Source organism: Mirounga angustirostris, unplaced genomic scaffold, assembly GCF_029215605.1.
Source record: "Mirounga angustirostris isolate CCGP_5_RB_7025 unplaced genomic scaffold, mMirAng1.0.hap1 SCAF_11, whole genome shotgun sequence".
NCBI lineage: Eukaryota > Metazoa > Chordata > Mammalia > Carnivora > Phocidae > Mirounga > Mirounga angustirostris.
Window position 1 is genome coordinate 13,997,632 of NW_026991719.1, and position 20,489 is coordinate 14,018,120.

At 41.1% G+C, this 20,489-nt stretch overlaps 1 protein-coding gene, 1 long non-coding RNA gene and 1 pseudogene across 2 annotated transcripts in view; 1 reads left to right on the forward strand and 2 right to left on the reverse strand.

Annotated features, from left to right (window-relative positions):
- NHS (NHS actin remodeling regulator) overlaps positions 1–20,489 on the forward strand; it is a 351,682-nt gene that overhangs the window by 317,419 nt on the left and 13,774 nt on the right. Inside the window, exons 4-5 of the mRNA XM_045875399.3 lie at positions 17,570–17,632; positions 19,616–19,808. Of these exons, the coding sequence (XP_045731355.2) occupies positions 17,570–17,632; positions 19,616–19,808 (256 nt within the window). The remainder of the gene's footprint in view (positions 1–17,569; positions 17,633–19,615; positions 19,809–20,489) is intronic.
- The window catches only part of LOC135361907 (uncharacterized), a 52,637-nt gene that overhangs the window by 16,884 nt on the left and 15,264 nt on the right, over positions 1–20,489 (reverse strand). The window lies entirely within an intron of this gene.
- Positions 3,477–13,611, reverse strand: LOC123843127 (calcineurin B homologous protein 1-like; annotated as a pseudogene).

Sequence of the window (20,489 nt, forward strand, 5' to 3'; positions counted from 1 at the left end):
TAACATTGTATGTTAACTATACTGGAATTAAAATAAATTTAAAATTAAATTAAAAAGGGGGCACCTGGATGGCTCAGTCGTTAAGCGTCTGCCTTCAGCTCGAGGTCATGATCCCAGGGTCCTGGGATCGAGCCCCGCATCAGGCTCCCTGCTCCATGGGAAGCCTGCTTCTCCCTCTCCCACTCCCCCTGCTTGTGTTCCCTCTCTCGCTGTGTCTCTCTCTGTCAAATAAATAAATAAAATCTTTTTAAAAAATTAAATAAAAATAAATAAAAATAAAAACAGCATACATAGTAAAAAAACACAAGATCCATCTATATGGAATATCACACAGCCACAAAAAAGGATGGCATCAAGCCACTTGAGACAGTATGGATGGACCTACAGGATATTATGCTAAGTGAAATAAGACTAAGAAAGACAAATGCCATATGATTCCACTCATAAGGGGAATCTAAAAAAAAAAACACCAATAAATGAATTAACAAAAAGCAGAATCAGACCTATAAATACAGAGAACAAACTGATGGTTGCCGGAGGGGAGGGCTGTGGGGGATTGGGCAAAATGGGTGAAGAGGAGAGGAAGATACAGGCTTCCAGTTATGGAATGAGTAAGTCATAAGAATAAAAGGGACAGCCTAAGGAACACAGTCAATGATACTGTAATAGCAATATAATAATATGATGGTAGCTACACTTGTGAACATAGCATAATGTATAGACTTGTCATATCACTAAGTTGGTGTCAACTATACTCAAATAAAACATTTAAACATAAAGTTAAATATCTTTTTAAAAAAAGAGGCAAAGCCCAAAAGAATGTCTATTGTATGCTACCCTTCATGTTAGAAAAAAGGATATAGAAGAAAATATACAGGTATTCACTTACTTGTGTAAAAGAAATAGTCTTTAAAGAAAGAGTCAATTCTGCTATAACACAATATATTCATCCCTAAAAATCTCCACACTATGCAAAATTCCACAATAAAAACCAGAAGGTTTATGGGGAACACAAGGTACAACACTCAATAAACTTTTTCTATCACACACACACACAACACACACACACACACACACACAGGAACCTAATAAAAAAAAGCAGTAACACAATTTTAGACATTAAATAGTTAAGAAATATAATACAATAAACATATCACTTTACCTAGAAAAGCCCTTAAGTTTGCTTGTGGAATGGGGATTAGGATGGCTGTAGCTTGTGAATTGGTGTGAAGGGGTGGAAGGTTGTAACCCCAGGTGTGGATGAGTGTGGCTTCTAAGACACGGGTGAACCAGGGGAACTCAGAGATGTCTGAAGTATGTGCATTTTACGTATTCTTACCCAGCTCAGGTCAGCTGGGTGCATGTTCTGGATTCACCTAGAATTTCTCATGTGTGAAACTGTCCATAAGCAAACATGAAATTCGCATGAAGCTCAAACCGTTCTCTAAGATATATCAATCACATTGGCACAAACCTGCTTTCTCAAAACAAGCGTTATTGCAAAACTGTACAGGAAGGACAAATCAGAAACTAATGAGATTGTTTTACCAACAGGGGTTAAGTGGCAAGAGACTAGAAAGAATGGGGGATGGGAAGGAGATAGTAGAGTCGAGGAAGTGACTCTTCTCTGAGTATATTTTTTGGGTAGGTCTAACTCTTAGAACCCAGGTAAGTTTTTACATACCAGCTCCCCCAATAAATAAATAATATGAACCGGAATGTGAGGAGAACCCAAAATGAAAAGCAAACAGTAACAAATAAACCTAACTATATTCAAATGAGTATCATAATCACACTGAAGGAGGTGGGAAAGAAAATAGCTAAACCTAAGTAACTCTGGAAAGAAGTGTTTTTGTTTTGTTTCATTTTAACCAAGAATATTTATTGATGGATTGATGAATATAATTTTAAATAGAACAATAAGGCACAACCATGCATTCAAACAGTTTTCAAACACCAAAAGAGGGAAAAGCCATAAACTTAGGAACTTTAAATAACCAAGTCAAAGAGCCTCTGAGGTACTGATAGATAAGTATCAGACAATTCTTCCCTTTTGTATGATTCCTATATTACATCACTTGATCACAAAGCCAGAATGATACTTCTACAGAATTCCTCACTCATTTATACTTTAACCATCCCACCTGGCTGCTCCTCTGTTCCCCATCCCTCTCCCTTTCCTTTGCAGTGATATTCTTTAGCCATTCCCTTCCTAAGGAATTGTGTGCACATCTTCCTTCCAAAGCAAGGAAACAAACAAGCAAGTGATGAGTCAGGGGAAGTTAGCCACGGGCAGATATATGAATGAACAGACTTGGACATTAAGATGGCAACTGCCTGATTCAGTGAGGTCTTTAAGCTGACTTGGGCAAATAAGCTGCTCTGGCTTGCTGAAAGGTCTATAATGCCACATCGTATTGTGCCACCAACGCCAGATCCCATGTTTCTAAGGGATTAACAGTAATCTAAACAAGGAGGTAGGTAGTCAATGTAACCAGGCACCTAATGTGACAATACAGTCAATGCTTTGGAGCTCCACTGGGAGTGGACTATGGCTTCTAGCATAATCATTTGCAAAGTGCAAAAACCTTCAGGATCCTGAGGACGATCTTTAAATCTCTTAGGACAGATAAATTAGGCACCTCTGTAACTCTAACCTTTCTACTTGGAAATGTGAAGTGAAAAACACCCCAGGGCGTGCAACACTGAGGCATAAACCATGCAGCAGAGATGGGAATACAGGAGGCTTTTAGGGTGCCCTACCTCCTTGTTCAAAAACCCATGAGAAGATCCCCAAGCATACTGCCAGAGCAGCCACTCTGGTGGTGACGGTGCCCCCAAGCTGAGCAAACCTGCAGGCATATGGCTATTTTCTGAAGAATAAGAGTAGCCATATAGGTACTCTATGTGTGGAGAATCAGAGGCCAGACGTTGAGGGACCTGGGCAAGCCACCTAGAAGTTTGGCTTGACACCTTCCACCTTTTGAGATGAACATCTCCATCCAGCAGCCCTTTGATGACAGAGCAGAGTGCAGGGGACCAAGAGACGGTCATATTCTCTGAGAGAAATGCTGATTCCCAAAAAGGTCCTGGGGAGATAACATCCCAGAGGCTTATTTATGAGCAAAGGTAGATAAAAACTGCCAGACCCCCGAACCATCTTATCAAGTTAGATATGTATTTAACAGGCCATAGCTTGGGGTGCCAGGTAAAACAGAGGGAACTCAGGGCATAATAAAAAGCAGGAAGACTGAAAGATCACGTGAATGGCATGCTGGGTGACAGAGAAGCAAAGGACATACGGAAAAGTTTGTAGGAGCGTGCTGAAACCTAGCTGAAGGGAAGGCAGCACGGCTATAGTCTACGCCCAGGGAAAGCTTGCTTGGCTGGTTTTTGGCAAGAGTCCTTCCCTCCCTCCCTTCCTTTCTCAGACAGGATGGACATTCAACATTCAGCAGCATAACTGGGAGAGATCATATTTGTAAATGGGGAACAGGTGAATGGATACTGAAGAGAAATAGGCTGGGTGTGCCATTCTGTAATGTCCTGTGTATGCCAAAGGCAGGTTTGTGTTAACAGAGCACACGTGGGATTGTCCTGAACAGCAGTGCTATCTGGGCAGAAAGGGGATGCTAGGCTGGAGGTGGGGCTGGTAGACAGGAGGACCCTCAAGTTCTAGTTTTTAAATACTAGAGAGCAAGGAACAGTTTGGGCTCAGCTTTTTAGTCAAGAAACTGGATGCTGACTTTCTGTTCTATGCCCACCTTCTCCAAAACCCTAACAAATTTTGCAAAAGATAGGGCACCATCCCCATCCCGATCAGCCTCCTGGATGGTCCTGTGATGCTGCTCAGTTGCTCATCTGGGATATTCGCTCCATCCATCACGCATAGCACCTGGACAGCTCACTGTGCGAGATCCTATCATCTTTATCCAAATCCTATGGCCAAAAAGCAAAACATAGGTCATTACTTCAGCTGTTGAGTGGTTCTGGTCCATTCTTATCTTCGCTCTTTGCACTATATTCAGTGGGTTGGAAATGAACCAAAGTTTTTATGAATCAATGGAAGTTTACCTGGTCTTCTCCCTCTGGAAAGAAGGCACTAATAAGCTGGCCCCCAGTGGGTTGATGACAAATTCTGGAATCAGCTGGGACCCCATTCTCGCCTTTGTCCAGGCTGGAGAACTGGCTATAGAGGTGGGTGATCTGACTGTGGGAAAAGCTGGTCTCCTTGATCTCTAGTTCTTCACCTTACAGTAATGATGGAGGCCGCATCCCCAAGTGGGAGCTCCTCTAGGAGCGGCCGCACCTGAAGCAACAGTGGAAAGCTAAAGACAAAAGGAACTGTACACAAATATTGTACTCTAGTTGGTAAATTTGTTCTTCACAAGAGAATGAACTAGAAATTCTGAAACTACTTTATGTGCATGATAGGATTGAGCAAATATATGTTGTGGATAATGATAATGAGTTTGTCACTGCTAGAGAAAGGAGTTACAAATAAAGAAAGGGGAAAGTCTAGAATGAATCCTTTGGTGTTGGATTACATCTAAAATATCAGTATAAATTCATACATATATTCTCAAACACATAGAGAGATATATACATGCATATGCAGATGGATAGGCATAAAATAAATATGTGCATATGTGCATGTACAAGTATACAAACATATTTCTTAGCTCTGTCATCTGAGAGGGTCTTAGAAGCAATGATAATCTGGTAACATTGAGCACATCTACTGCCCACATCTCCTTTTTTTTTTTTTTTAAGATTTTATGTATTTATTTGACAGAGAGAGAGCAAGAGAGCACAAGCAGGGGGAGTGGCAGGCAGAGAGAGAGGGACACTAAGGAGATTTGACAACAACTCCCTGCTTAGCAGGGAGCCTGATGAGGGGGTCAATCCCAGGACCCTGGGATCATGACCTGAGCTGAAGGCAGACACTTAACCGATTGAGCCACCCAGGCACCTCATTACATCTTCCTTCTAAATACCATTCTCTAAAAAGATAAACCAGGGATCCTTGGAGAAATTTATTCAAGGGCTGGGCCAGGGGAAATGTAAGATAAGCCTAGAATATCTAAAGATGCTGAAAAGCAAGAAAGTGCTCAAAAAATAATAGGAGGCATGTCAAAAGGGCACAGAAGCCAACTTGAAGGAGCTCCCAATAGCTAAATCTGGGACACTTTGAGCAACAAAATAATGATAGTAATGGATTATAACTCAGAATAAATATCCCTGAGTTTATACTGATATAAGCAAATTGGGATAAATAAATACATGCATGGGGGTGGGGTAGTTCTTCCTTACAGAAGAGTTCTAATTAATAAATGTAGAAGTACGGATATAAATTTTAAAAATCACCATTAGCCAAATATGACAGTAACAATTTTTATGGGCAATAATCATCGATGAATGCTAAAATTAGTTGGGTGAGATTATGTTGAGAAACAGGATGTGTGCATCATCTCAAAGTTTCTCCCCATAAGATACTTGTTGATTACAAACAGAAAACAGTAATTTTAGCTGCAGAAAGCTGACAGCCACCGTCTTAGCCAAGTGGTCAAAATTAACATCAGCAGCAATAGGGCACAGCTGTATATGAACCTCCTGATATAATGCAATGAGATGACACTTCCGTGGGATTCTTGACAAAAATGTGTAACTTCAATCTAATCCTAAGAAAATGTCAGACAACCCTAAATTAAGGAACATTCTAGAAAATAATTGGCCAGTACTCTCCAGAAGTGTCAAGGTCATTAAAGCAATGATTGAGGGATTACCACAAACTGAAGGACACTAAGGAGATTTGACAACTAAATGCAATGTGAGATCCTGGATTGGATCCTGGACCAGAAAAAGGACATTACTAGGAAAACTGGTAAAAGCCAAATAAGGTTAATAAATTGGTAAATAGTATTCATCAATGTTAATTTTCTGCTTTCAATAAATGTACTATGATTATGTAAGATGTTAACATTAGGAAAAGCTGGATAAAGAGTATATGGGAATCTTCTCTACTACTTTTGCAACTTCTGTGTATCAATTATTTCAAAATAGAAAGTTAAAACACACACACACACACACACACACACACACACACTTAGCCATAAATATTCCACAGTTCCTGGGTTGGGACTTGTACACCAGTGCCTATGATAGATATATGGCTTCTGGAGAAAGTAAGTTCAACCAGGACATGCTTAGTTTGTAATTTCTTTAAATAGCAAAATTCAGAAGACCACAGAGAATCTAATCTAAGATAATTAGAAGTTGCTATGGTACATGACACTTTGGCCCCTAGGGCACCCATAGATTCCCATTTCAGAGTGTGGAGACAATCTGTCATAGCAGCTCGCCCTCATCCTCTGCTGAATGGGATATCCAGCTCATCTGTTCTCATCAGTAAGGTCCCTTGGTCCAGGCCCAGATATGGGCCTCAAATACATGAGACATTGACCTGCTCTTCCCCCATGCAAGCCTAAGGCAGGCATTCCCAATAGATCGTGGCAATCTTTCCCACACAGTCCAGATAGCACTACTGATGAGAGTCAGCACTTGAGCTGAAACATCTCCTATTGCTGCATTCAGCTTGCAATCAGGTCTGTGGGGACCCTTGGAGTGTAAGTCCCTGCTTAGATTCTGAGGTCTAGACAGAAAAGCACAGAAATCATCCTTCCTGAAATGTGGTAATATGCTCCAGCAATTTCACCAAGCATCGCTCTCCAACCTTCATCAGTGATCCAGGGCTAGAATATCTAATGGTCTCTGTGGTAGCGGATGATGAAGCTTGACATGAGATGGAGCCCTATGGCAAAAGTTGATCAGGTTCCCGAGGAACACCGAAGCCTAAATCGTTATCATCAGGATTGACAGTTAACTCATTCCACCATATTGTGTTCAGTTACCCTCTTTCTCAGACTTCATAAAATTAGCCTGGGAAGAATAGCAGGGATTCTTTGTCATTTCATAGCCTGATAGTAGTTTTTTAACTTATCATACTGTGCATCCAGGGATTTTAAAAGTCTGTCAAATCATACTTTTCTTCTTACCAAGGAGGTGTATCTGAAGGACAGGGGACATTCCAACAGCCTTACTGGGAAGTAAATGAAGGCAATCACTCAAACTAGGACCCAGATTCCCTTGGTCATAGTCCAGAGCTATAAACAATGACCATGTTCATTCTTCCATTTTCTATCAAGAAGAAGAAAATAGGTCTTATGAGAAAGCAGCTTCTGAGAAAAACTAAACTGGCTTACAGAAGAATGACAAGACTGGGAGTGGAGTTCTGAGCCAAGAGAGGGCTTAAAGACTAGAGCTGGCAGGGGGCGCATTTCAACAGTATTTGACCTGCCCTGAGATAAAGAGCTTCTCACTGCCTCACTCTCTCTCCCATCCCCAGCTCTGTCTCCTCTCATCCAGCCTGTCCCCTCCTTCTCTTTCCCCATGAGTCCTCACTAGAGATTTCTGATATTCTATTGGTTTACAAGACTGAGACTGAGAAATGCTGACCAAGCCTTTCCTTTGTTGTAAAAGAATTACACATACCACAATGTCCTAAACAGGTCGTGTTTTGCTTTTATAAAATATCTTCATAGTTTTGCAAGCTCTCTCAGAAATATTCTGTTGTTTTATGACCTGTCTCAAAATGGTTCTGTCCCTCCAAATTAAGTCTCTCTTGCTTCAATCTAAATGTTTTCCTTTATCTCATCCAGTTTGTTCCTTTAAATCAATTAAGAAAAATTCTAACATTGGTATGAGAATCTCTGACATAAAAATTCTTCCCTAATCCTAAACCTTCAATTCCTTCATTCTGCCTAAAGAAGAAAGTTCAAATCCTTAGCCCAACTCTCCAGCCTCTGTACGATCCAGTCCTTAACTTACCTTTCCAGATGGATTTCCCACAAATCCTTTGCACAGACCCTAGACCTCAGCCAAACCAAACTCCACGTGCTTCTTGAGAAAATATCCTGCATTCTCAAAACAGTATCTCCACTTGGAATGCCCTCTCTCCCACTGTGGCCTCTTATTTATTCCTTCATTTTGAAAAAAAAAATTAACTGACACAAAAATGAGAGACATAATTTCTGCCATCCAGAGTACATGGGATACTAGAGAAAATCATATGTTATTCAGTATAAGGTACTAACACCTAACTGGTATGTGGTGTTAGAATGGGGCTGGATGTTAGGATTAAACTTCATGGTAAAGGGAGCACCTGAAAAGGCCTTGAAGGATGGGGTAGAATTTCAATATGTACACTGGGAGGAAAAGGATTATAGGCTGAGGAAACCATGAGAGCAAGCTCACACAGGCAGGAGAAAATGAAGTGCGTATACATTAAATTCAAATACTTTGGTTTGGCTGCAGTGCTTCAGTACACCAGATCTTGAAGGACCTTGAATGTCAGACTAAAATGTATGAATCTATTCCACAGACATAGGAAATTACTGAAGAGTTTTGAGTACAGAAATAACATGATCAGAAAGAGCAATGCTTTAGGAAGATACCAGGCCGTGTGTGTACAGGAATAACTTCTTCAATTTCTAGAGGTTTCTTCTTGGTATAGTAGGGAGAGAAGAGCCTGACATTAGTTTCAAATGTAAGACTGCAGGAGTGGTGATGCCTGTCACACGCTCCATTTAACTCAGCTGTCTGGTCTTGCAAAAGGTAGACAGATCTTGGAGACTGGCTATAAGTAACTTGTGACTTTACTCATAGCTGCTGTTGTGATACGGTATTCTCCTTGGGGCAAGTCAGCACAGCACCTAGGACGTGGAACTATACAGCTACTGACCCCAGCAAATAACTTTTTCCCTCTATACCCATTTTTGAGAATCACCAGAAGCAGTTTGCTTTTGAGGCAACATCAGTTCTCCTGTCCTCTGCCATAAGGTGCAGAGATCATTATCATCTCGACACCCCATGGAACATCACACTGGTTCCTGTTTTCCTCATGGGCTAAGGAACCAGTGGTAGCAAGTACTTTAGGTGTCTTAGATACAAGCAAGCCAGGGGTGAAAGCCTGGTACCATGTACTTCACCAGTCAGGGTCCAGCCAGGAACACAGAATCCATACCAGTTATTTTAACAGAGAGAACTCAATATAGGGAAGGTACTGTAAAACTGACACAGCAAACGGGAAACGGAGGCGACACAGAGATAGTAACTGCCAAAAGGAGCTGACACGCCTAGGACAGAATCAATAGGGAGCAGCTGGTGAGAAAGAAATGTTATTTTCAGAGTCCCGACAGAGCAGAGTGCGGAAGAATAGATGTGCAGCTGACAGACAACAGCTGAACAGGCAGCACAATAGCTAATGACAGCATTAGCCAACAAGTCCGGTTAGTATCAAATATTGTGAGAAATAAAGAAAATTCCTTATTGCAGATTTTAGTTTTGTAATTCTTTCTTTTTAAAACGTGAGCCTGGCTGTGGAGCAGCGAATAAAATTACTTCTTTGTACACATCGTTGCGGAATATGCTCAGATTCACGTTTCCTTGCACACCTGAGACATTTCACTGTTCTAAGTATAAGCAGACAATGGAATAGTACTCACAATAAAATGGAATGAATTACTGATACACACAACAACTTGGATGGATCTCAAAGACATTATGCTGAGTGAAAGAAGCCAGTCTCAAAAGGTATGCTTCCATTTATATGACACTTTCAAAAAGACAAAACCATATGATGGAGAACAGGTTCTTGGTTGCCAGGGGCAAAGAGTGGGGAGAGACTATGACTCTAAAAGGATAGCACAAGGGACCTTTTTGAGGTAATGGAAATGTTCTGAATCCTGATCGTGGGAGGGTTACATGAGTCTATGCATGTGATAACACTCCTAGAGCTATATTTAAAAAGTCAGTTAAAAAGAGGGGGGAAGGTAAAAAATAAAGGTGGAACATGCGTGGCTTGTGCATGAGAAGGTTTTATCTTTTCTTATTTTTTTAAAAATTTGCTGTGGTAAGGTTAAGTATGACCCTGCTGAGCTCTTGCCACAGCTGGAGTGAGTTACAAGGGAAAAGTGTCACTTGGAGTGAGACCAAATCTACAACATCTCTTCAGTTACTGCACACCTTGGAGCTTCCAGCTGAGGGCAAGGCAGGAGGGCGAGCGAAGAATGTTGCCTGCTCCTGTGATTTGGGGAGGGTATTTGTGGCATCTGCAGCAGTTCGAAGCCTCCTTCTTCCCTCCACTTCAAAGCCTGGCCTGCCTTTTCCCCACTCCTGTCTTTTATTTGGTGCTAGCAACCTTTGAGGACTGATACTGAATGGCCCTTGGCAGTGGCCCCACTAATTGGCAAAGCTGGCCACAGGGGATGAATAAGACACTCACTGGCATCAGCATCACACTGATCACGGTCCAGCGGGCCTTGTTTTATGTTCCCCTTGACAGTCCAGAGCAATTCCTGTGAATAAATGACGGAGCAGCAGCCGGAAGTGGTCTCCCTCCTGGCCCCCCTGGAGCCCTCTTTTCCATTCACGTGGGGACTACCTTCCACACATGCTTCAAAGTAGAATTTTGTTATGCTCAGCACATTTAAATCATTTCATTAGTAGAACACCATTAAACAAAGTGTTCCTGAACTTTAAGATACATAAAATCATTTTGCATTCCATCACCCAAAGAATCTTCCTTCAGTTCCAGCTGAGATCAAAAGGAGAGAGAGATTCTTGGCAGTGACATGCTGTCTTCCACAAAGCCTCTCTTGTGGTGGGAACTGCACCATTGCCACTGCATTCAAGTTCTGCTCACTAGGGGCCGATCTCATACCCAACACGTCTATCAAGACTATCAGCAGGATGGGATTCCAAAGTAAATGAGCACATACTCTTTTGTGTTTGGCTTCTTTCACGCCACATGCTTTTTTGAGGTCAGTGTTGCATGTATCAGTACCGTGTTCTTTTTTATTACTGGGCAGTACTTCCTTATATGAATATGGTAGTCCCCAATTTGTTTCTCCATTCTGTTGTTGGTAGATTATTTGAGGTGTTTCTAGTTGTGAGGACTTTTGGGGGGGACTTTTACGAATAAAGTTGCTATACATATTTTTGTGCAAGGGTTTTTGTGGACATACCCATTCTTCTTACCTCCATATACCTAAGAGGGAATTACAGGGGAGACATATGTTTAGATTTGTTAGATACTGCCAGCCTCTGAAGTGGCTATCCCATTTTACACTCACCCTATCAATTTATGAGAGTTCTAGTTGCTCTTCATCTTTGCCAACGCTTGTTATTATTGATCTTTTTTATTTTAGCCCCTCTAGCATATAGCACTATGTGCCTGTGGTTTTCATTTTAATTTTCCTGATGAGAAATGATGTTAAGGGCCTATGCATACGCTTATCAGCCTTTTGTATATTTCCTTTTGCCAAGTGCTTCTCAGGAGAGTTGAGGAAGTGGTGGTGGCAATATCTGTCAGGGAAGAGAAATAAAGGTATAATTTGGAAAAGCAGACTTACCAATGATAAGGCCATTTTTCCTAGTCCTGAATATTTATGCATTTTGGTGTTTTAAATAGATAGTAATGTATAAAGTGGTTAAAAGAAGAACTTAGTAGGCACTTGTTCCTAAATATCTCCCTCCTGGCCTATAACTGCTATCCACAATTCGGCCTCAGAGCTGTGTTCCTTTGGGCTTTTCACTAGGAATTCTCAGCACATTAATGTGAATGCATCTGTGGGCTTCTGTCAAGCCTCACGGCTGGCTGGGAGTGCAGTGTGAAGGGTTTGGGCACTTGGGGGTGCTGCGTTCCAGCCCTCTGGGGAAGCATGAAGGCCCTGGCTGCCTGGGAGAGAGTGGGGAAAAAGGAAACACCAGGAAAGGGATGAAAGGCTTAGGAGAGAAACATAGGCTGCCCCCTAAACTTTTACTTACTTCATTCTGTTTTCCCATGGTTATTCACTTTGGTAAATGTTGGAGTTGAGGAGAGAGGAAAGGGAGAAGTACAGTATGTGCCAGAAATGATGTTATTAAACATGTTTGGAAGAGCATAATGCCAGCCAATAGGAGACTCTGGGACAGTGTCATGGAATGAAAGTGCTATGTAATTGCAGGAGGAAGAGTGCTAAGTGAAGAAGGTATTGCCAGATTCCTTTAAGCCTTCCAGAAAGATCAAGGCACTTCATGTTTATGTGCAACACATTCACACACTCCAGTAAAGAAAAATCTGAGGCAGACAAGGTCCCCTCCATCTCACAGGCCATAACCTGTGCAGAAATGCAGGGACCTGGTCTAAGGACAAATAAGCCCCAGGGTAGAATGAAAATAAGGTCCTAGATCCCCTGACTAGGAACCTATGTGGCTTGCAATGGACATCTTCACTCTAAAGTTTTATTCCTATATTCAAGCATACCACAGCATCCATTCTCTAGTTAATATTTCTCATGTTTAAGACAGCATGATAGTAATGAATCAGCTCTGAAAGTCAGCTGCTATAAATGCCATGTGTTATCAGATCACACACTAAAGCCAAATTTTCAAAACATTTCCTGCTGAAATACCCACAACATTTTAACAGATGTCTTTTGGAGAGTCTAGAAGCAAAGTAAGCTCCCATCAGCATATAAAATAAAACCCAAAAGAAGTAAAATGTGGAGGGATTATATTTTTCTTTTGGCAATAAGAGAAAGGTTGGGAAAAATCTTGAGATGTTTGGAGAAATGCTTGTTCATAGCCACAAAAGTGAAGAAATGAATAATGTGTTATTTCTTGTTCTGAACACTGACTGTAAGCATGTAACTAACTTTCGTTGACGCAGTTTCATGGGCAGGTAGGGAAAGGATCTGAGAGTGTAAATTATGGGCCAGCAGGGACAGAAATGGGGTGAAAGCATCAAAGAAGCATCTTTTGTCAGGGACAGGATGGGCAAGACCAGTGGTGGATGATTCTAAAATGGTGCAGGCCTCCCAAAATCAGGGGTAGGGGGGGCCAGAATGGGAGCCTGGAAAAAGAAAGAGAAATTTTTATGTGTGTGTTTTTCTCCAACATTATGAAAAAATCTGAAAGTACAGAAAAGCCAAAAGAACTGTATAGTGATGAGAGAGATACAGTTTTTCAGGTGACAATTTGTTTCCCCCGGGGGCTGATTTTGACCTTCAAAGAAATGTTCTTGAATGAATCAATGAGTGGTCTAAGAGGCTTCCCACACACTTCTTCTGGGGAAGCCAAGGCTGTTCACTGCTACTCCTGTATGCAGTGGTAATTCCAAAAGCAGGAACGTCCTACGAGTCCGCTTCTGTTTTACCTATTGTTTTGGATGCTCCTTGCTCATGCTGTCTCGTCTCCTCCTTGCCTTGTTATCTTTGACTTTGTGCTGGATGTTGTACTGAAAAATTATCTGTGGAGATCATCTGATATCATTTCTTTTGAGAGGATTTTTGTTTGCTTATGCCAGGCACATGGGGGTGCTAGCTGCCAGGACAACAAATTTTATTTAAGCATTACCAAGGCAGTAGGAATACAGTTAGGAACAAGAAATGGTTTCTGCCCTTACAGGTCTTACTAAGAATAAGCAAAAGGATTCATTTAAATAGAGTCCTTAAAGGATAATTTAATTCATACAAGTCTGATCAGCATGCAGCTTTTCCTCACCTTATCCATGCGCACTGGTTAAGGAGTGGCATGCTGGGCCATGCAGAGATGCCCTGAGGTAGAAGTTCTCTTTCAGTTTTATTTCTTAGGTAATTTTAGAAAAAAATTCTAGGAACTGATTATTGCATTCACCATATAAAAGTCTAATCAGAAATAATCAGAACTATTTTACTTCCTTTGACCAAACACCCAGGAAAGAGAATGCTTTAAAACACTACACTTATGCAGTTACTAATTTCATGGCAGAAATAAAACTAAAGTCCATTTCAAGATTATAAGCTTAACTACTCTAAATCAACAGATCATTTAGAGAAGCTCGAGTGCTTCTGTCGTGGTGGTAGAACCAAAGAACAAAGTCCTTCCACACACAAGGTCCAGAGTACCTAGTTTCAGCCTTCACAAGCTGGAGGTTGGAGCTCCTATCAAAATAGTGGAGAGGCGGATTAGCTGAGAAGGAATCTTCAGTGGAGTGTAACCTACAGAGACCCTGACTTAACGATGGTTGACCAAAACAGAACAGTCTCTCTCTGGACTTGACGTCCTTAGTCATTTCCAAAGGTTATCTCGTACTTATTTAATGGCATGGGGGGGGGGGGTGGTTCTCAAACTGATGAAAACTAAAAACCACTCCTCATCCCTCACTCCTGGAAAAAATACTCAATAGGAGAGCTGACTTAGAAGATTAAAGAAAAACTGGACAGCCACATGCAGAAGAATGAAACTGGACCATTTCCTTACACCACACACAAAAATAGACTCAAAATGGTTGAAAGACCTCAATGTGAGACAAAAGTCCATCAAAATCCTAAAGGAGAACACAGCCAGCAACCTCTTTGACCTCAGCTGCAGCAACTTCTTCCTAGAAACATCGCCAAAGGCAAGGGAAGCGAGGGCAAAAATGAACTATTGGGACTTCATCAAGATAAAAAGCTTTTGCACAGCAAAAGAAACAGTCAACAAAACCAAAAGACAACCGACAGAATGGGAGAAGATATTTGCAAATGACATATCAGATAAAGGGCTAGTATCCAAAATCTATAAAGAACTTATCAAACTCAACACCCAAAGAGCAAATGATCCAATCAAGAAATGGGCAGAAGACATGAACAGACATCTTTCCAAAGAAGACATCCAAGTGGCCAACAGACATATGAAAAAGTGTTCAACATCGCTAGGCATCAGGGAAATCCAAATCAAAACCTCAATGAGAAACCACCTCACACCAGTCAGAATGGCTAAAATTAACAAGTCAGGAAACGACAGATGTTGGCGGGGATGCGGAGAAAGGGCAACCCTCCTACTCTGTTGGTGGGAATGCAAGCTGGTGCAGCCACTCTGGAAACAGTATGGCGGTTCCTCAAAAAGTTGAAAATAGAGCTACCCTACGACCCAGCAATTGCACTACTGGGTATTTACCCCAAAGATACAAATGTAGGGATCCCAAGGGGTACGTGTACCCTGATGTTTATAGCAGCAATGTCCGCAATAGCCAAACTATGGAAAGAGCCAAGATGTCCATCGACAGATGAATGGATAAAGAAGATGTGGTATATATATGCAATGGAATATTATGCAGCCATCAAAAGGAATGACATCTTGCCATTTGCAATGACGTGGATGGAACTGGAGGGTACTATGCTGAGCGAAATATGTCAATCAGAGAAAGACATGTATCCTATCATCTCATTGATATGAGGAATTCTTAATCTCAGGAAACAAACAGTGTTGCTGGAGTGGTACAGGGGGTGGGAGGGATGGGGTGGCTGGGTGATAGACATTGGGGAGGGTATGTGCTATGGTGAGCGCTGTGAATTGTGTAAGACTGTTGAATCACAGACCTGTACCTCTGAAACAAATAATACATTTTATGTTTAAAAAAAAAAAAAGAAGATAACAGGAAAGGAAAAATGAAGGGGGGGAAATCGAAGAGGGAGACGAACCATGAGAGACTATGGACTCTGAGAAACAAACTGAGGGTTCTAGAGGGGAGGGCGTGGGGGGATGGGTTAGCCTGGTGATGGGTATTAAAGAGGGCACGTGCTGAATGGAGCACTGGGTGTTATACGCAAACAATGAATCATGGAACACTACATCAAAAACTAATGATGTAATGTGTGGTGATTAACATTAACATAATAAAAAAATCATAAAAAAAGATTAAAGACAAACTACCAAAATTAATAATATTAATATCATTAATATGTTTTATGCCCTGCAGTTTTCTGCTGTGTAATTTTTTAAATCCTTTCATGAGACACCAGAGCCTTTGGTTTCTTGGAAACAGGTTCCTTTACCATACAGGCTTTGCTTTCAGGCTCCCTTTCTCCTGCTTCCATGAGTTTGCTCTCTACTTTGCATACCCCGGGGTCTTACTTGAGACCCACACATCACTATCTGTGACTGATTCTTAGGAGAGAGCCAGGTTAATGTCTGAACTCAGGCCACATACAGCAAATCTGTCAAAATGATCATTTTCAGTGAGGGAGCCACAGCCCCTACAAAATCATTTATCTTAAATAACATCTAGATCAAAGTCAACTGGGCCTGAGGAAATGGCATTTGCTATACTTAAAAATTAATGAGCAACCCTGTCACTTAAAATTTAGAAACTTAGAATAGAATTAGACCTTGAGTGTTCCACCTCCAAAACAAATGTCTGCCATAGGCTTAAGAATAATTAGAACTGGAATATATTAATACTGAGCCTCTGATGGAACCAAACATTGCTTGTGTTTTCCTCTATTTGTTTTCACCTACTTGCATTAAGATGGTCAGTACCCATGGATTCTGTGGTGTCTGCTTCCTCCTGATATCTTGAGGACAAACCTTACTTTTTTGGGGTTTCCCATCACTGCTAAAACACACAGGGCTAATATCATTCCAGTGTACCAATAATTTGTTGAGCTCCTACAATGAGGAGGCATTTTGCCGGCATCATGGAAGACTGAAAAGAAAATCAAATATGGCTCCTGACCCCTAAGAACTCATAATCTAATAGAAGAAAAAGACACATCCAGGAAGAATTCAGGTTGCGTTAAAGCAATGCTATATGGAAAGTGCTACAACAGAGGCCTAATTGAATCCAAAGCTGACATGGTTTAGAGTTTAAGACAGTTTCAATGTCCTTCTCCGTAGATCCTGAAAAGGGGATTCTAGTTACCTGATTATTCTCCAAACAGGATGGGCTACATCATTTGTGGGGCTCAGTGCAAAATGAAGGCCCAGGGCCCCTTACTCAAAAAAGCATGGTGTCCTTCTGAGTGCGGGGCCCTGTCACATGCCCTTGAATCCAGCCCTATCTTCAAATACGGTCTATGAATATGAGGAAGAGGCAAATTTTAAGCAGCCTGGATGAAGAAAGTACACACAGGGAATTTTCTTCCAAGTAGTTCACAGGAAAATAAACTCACTCTAAGGAAAGAGAACAATTCAGTCTTTACAAATTAACAAATGGGACTGGGATCTAAAGGAAAGTTACCATTTGCAAAGTCAAGGTCACAGATATGGCACAGCTACAAGGTAAGGGTGATAATAATAGTAGCAGTAGCAGGGGTAGCAGCTGACAAATGTACAGAGCTTATTGAGTGCCACCATTCTTCACAGTCTCTTCTGTCGACTTACTCATTTAATCCTCAAAACAGCCCTGGAGGATGGACAGATGCTATTATTGCCCTAACTTACAGATGAGGAAACTGACCTTAGAAAGGCTGAGTAACTGTCCCTGGTCACAGAGCAAATAAATGGTAGAACCAGGATTTGAACTCAGACAGTCTAGCTCCAAAGTCTGTGCTCTTAGCCACTATTTATGCTATTTCTCATAAAATAAGGACAGATATGGAGGGAAGGAAGGGAGGGAGTCATCCCAGTATATTCATTTATTAATATTTTAGATTTGGCTTAACCAGGACGTACTGTGTGTTGTGTGCATGTTTTTAATTTTTCCTTTTTTTGCATTTCATGTTCATAGTTTAACAGCACCCGTTCGCCCTCCCCCACTGAGTGTTGCCACATGACCCCATGGAGTAGAAAGGTACTGGTTCTGAGAACATTCCATCACAGCCCTATCCCATTCTCTACACTTTCTTCTCTCTTTTAACTATGGCAAACTCTGTTGTTTCTAACTAACAGGTATTCTTTTAAATCTCCTTCAAGAGTGATATTTTCCTAACTTGAATTAAATAAAATATCATTTAGACAGCCATGTCATTGGCTTTCTTTCCCACTTACTTTCCCCCCCTAAATTGCAATTAAGGCTCTGTTCAAGATGGGCATCACCTAATGCCACTCCTGGACCTTATAGTTCAAAGGAAAGTGATTCCAACTTTGCCCTATATTTATCAGAACTGTAAATACAGGTTCGGCTTCTCAAATCAAAAAAGAGAATAGGACAAAAGGATTCTCTGGCAGCCAGTTGTCCCTGTCGCCATTAAATAAAACGTGGTTTTGGCTGCTGGTCAGAGCCTGTAGTCAGGTCACTATTCTTTCTTTGTTTCCCAGTCCATTGTTATTCAAGGAAGGAATCGCCTACAAAATGTGGCCTCTGGTGGTGGGGGTTTCTCTCCAGCTCCTGCTCTTTCTCTTTTCTGTCTCTCTTTTTGCATGCACCAAACTTTTTTTTTTTCTTTTTGGAAGTTACCTAGGAAACAAAGTCTTTTGTGCTCCAACTTTATTTGAGCTATTCGCTTCGCTGGGAATCTGCACAAAAGCTGGAGAGAGAAAGAAGGTTGCAATGTTTTACTAAAATGTTCATGGTGAACACATTTTTCTCAAGGGGGGTAATCATATCCTGTTGGGTGTGTTGGGGGGCTTTGCAGATACCTCTGACAAGGTAAGCAAAAGCTGGGGGGTTAACTTAAACAAGTGGCTCTGGAATCTTCTAAGAGGACCTGAGAACACTTTGACAATATGTGAAATCCTGAGTCAGCAGGACATGATGCTTCCAAGTATGAGGATGAGAAATTTTTTCATGATTTTAGGACTTTACTCCAGTTAAGTTAAACCTTAACTGGAGTAAGAGGGAAAAATATTTATTTTATACAAACACTCACCTTCCTCCAAATTATGGAAAGAAAGAAAACTAGGGTCAGTGGTGAAAACTGGGTCTTTTAATAATCTGGTTTAGAAGCCCAACCCTGAAATCATAATTGGAATGGAGCCTTTTTAATAATCTGGGTTAGGAGCCCAGCCCTGAAATAAAAGTAGATAATATTAATATCTATCAAGGGCTTGGATGGAGAATTTTCAAATGTCATACAGAAGTCAAGGCCTCTAACTCCACAGCTAGAAGAAAAGCTTCCCACTGCAAAAGCTGAAAGAAATGAAGACCCTTTACTCTTCCGAATTTGAAAAAGAAACTCTCTTGAATCTTTCTCCCCATTAACTGCTTTTGTATTTTCCACTATAGTAAGTGGGGGAGGGGAGCTGCTTTTCCATGTGCACACAGTGTTGATGAAACTGCATTTTTGAAATGTTATTCACAAAAACCACAGTCCTGCAGTAAAATTAACTCCTTGTGATTTAAGCCAGCCTCTCAGATTAGATAGGCTTGTCCTTCTGGTGATGTGTTCTGGAATGTTTCCTGACTCCAGGTTTTCTGGCACGTTTTCTGAGCCTTTCATAGGCATCTAAATCATCTTCTCCCTTTGATCCCAGTCATCTAGAGCTCTCGAGACTTTCATTAGCAATATATGGATATCCAGAATCTACCTGTCACTGGATTAGAGACTAATATTTTTCTTCAGTTTTGAAGTTAGGGGTCTTATGGCTACCTTGTCTCTCCTCTTAATTCCATTTAACCTGAAAAGCATGTTTATTAAGTCCATTTTTTCTTTTGTGTCGCTTGACTATTGAAATTATAACTTTCAATTAGTGGTGCTTACTAACTATTTCTAGGAATTCTTCCTTTGACCTAAAAGCTTATTTCTGACCTCGCTGTTCTTAACTGTGAAATTCCTTAATATGTGTGCTCACATATAAACCATTCTGGCTAAGTCTGAATGTACTTCATTTGCAGTCCCATCCCCCGGAGGACGAAGATACAGATGTCATGTTAGGGCAGCGGCCGAAAAACCCAGTACACAATATCCCATCGACGCTGGACAAGCAGACCAACTGGAGCAAAGCACTGCCTCTCCCAACACCAGAGGAGAAGATGAAACAAGATGCCCAAGTGATTTCTTCCTGCATTATTCCCATCAATGTCACTGGTACCGTTCTGTTCTTTTCTTAGGGGCACAATATTCTGTGTTTTAAATGTGTTCAAAACCTGTGCTGCTGGGCGGACCAGTTAAGAATACCGCTTTGTAAACAAGCAATACCTTTTTCATCAGAATACAACCCAGAAGATGTTCAATATGCTTTTGTCAGGTTTTGAACATCCATTTGCATATGTTCTGCTGGGCCGCTTGTTATGTAAATGATGGACAGTTTCTTTTTGAAAAAAGTCACCAAATAGCTCTTTGGTCATAGCTGACTGAAATAATGGAGAAAGCGGCAGTGATTAGTCATATGATAATGATGCATGGCACAGCAAGAAAGAAAACAGCAAACCCCAGGTCTCTCAAACTGCAAGTAATGATCCTGTAGACCAACTATAAAATCTGTTTTCAGGCTTCTTTGGATGAAGGTAGGCTTGTTTAAAAAGATCGTTTAGATTTCTGCATCGATTATGGTGATTTCTGACCTAAAAATATGCGGATTCAAAGATGAAGGCTGAATTCTATTCTAATCCAGCCAGCCTGGCTTACATTCCTCTCTGCTTTCCTCTTCTTGTGTACTGAGAGTTTGAATATTAGTCTAGGTCGAACGCAAGCCTGTCCAGACTTTTCTTGAAAAGTTTATCTGTGGAGACTGTAGATTCCACGATGGGACCTGGTAATCTTAGCTGT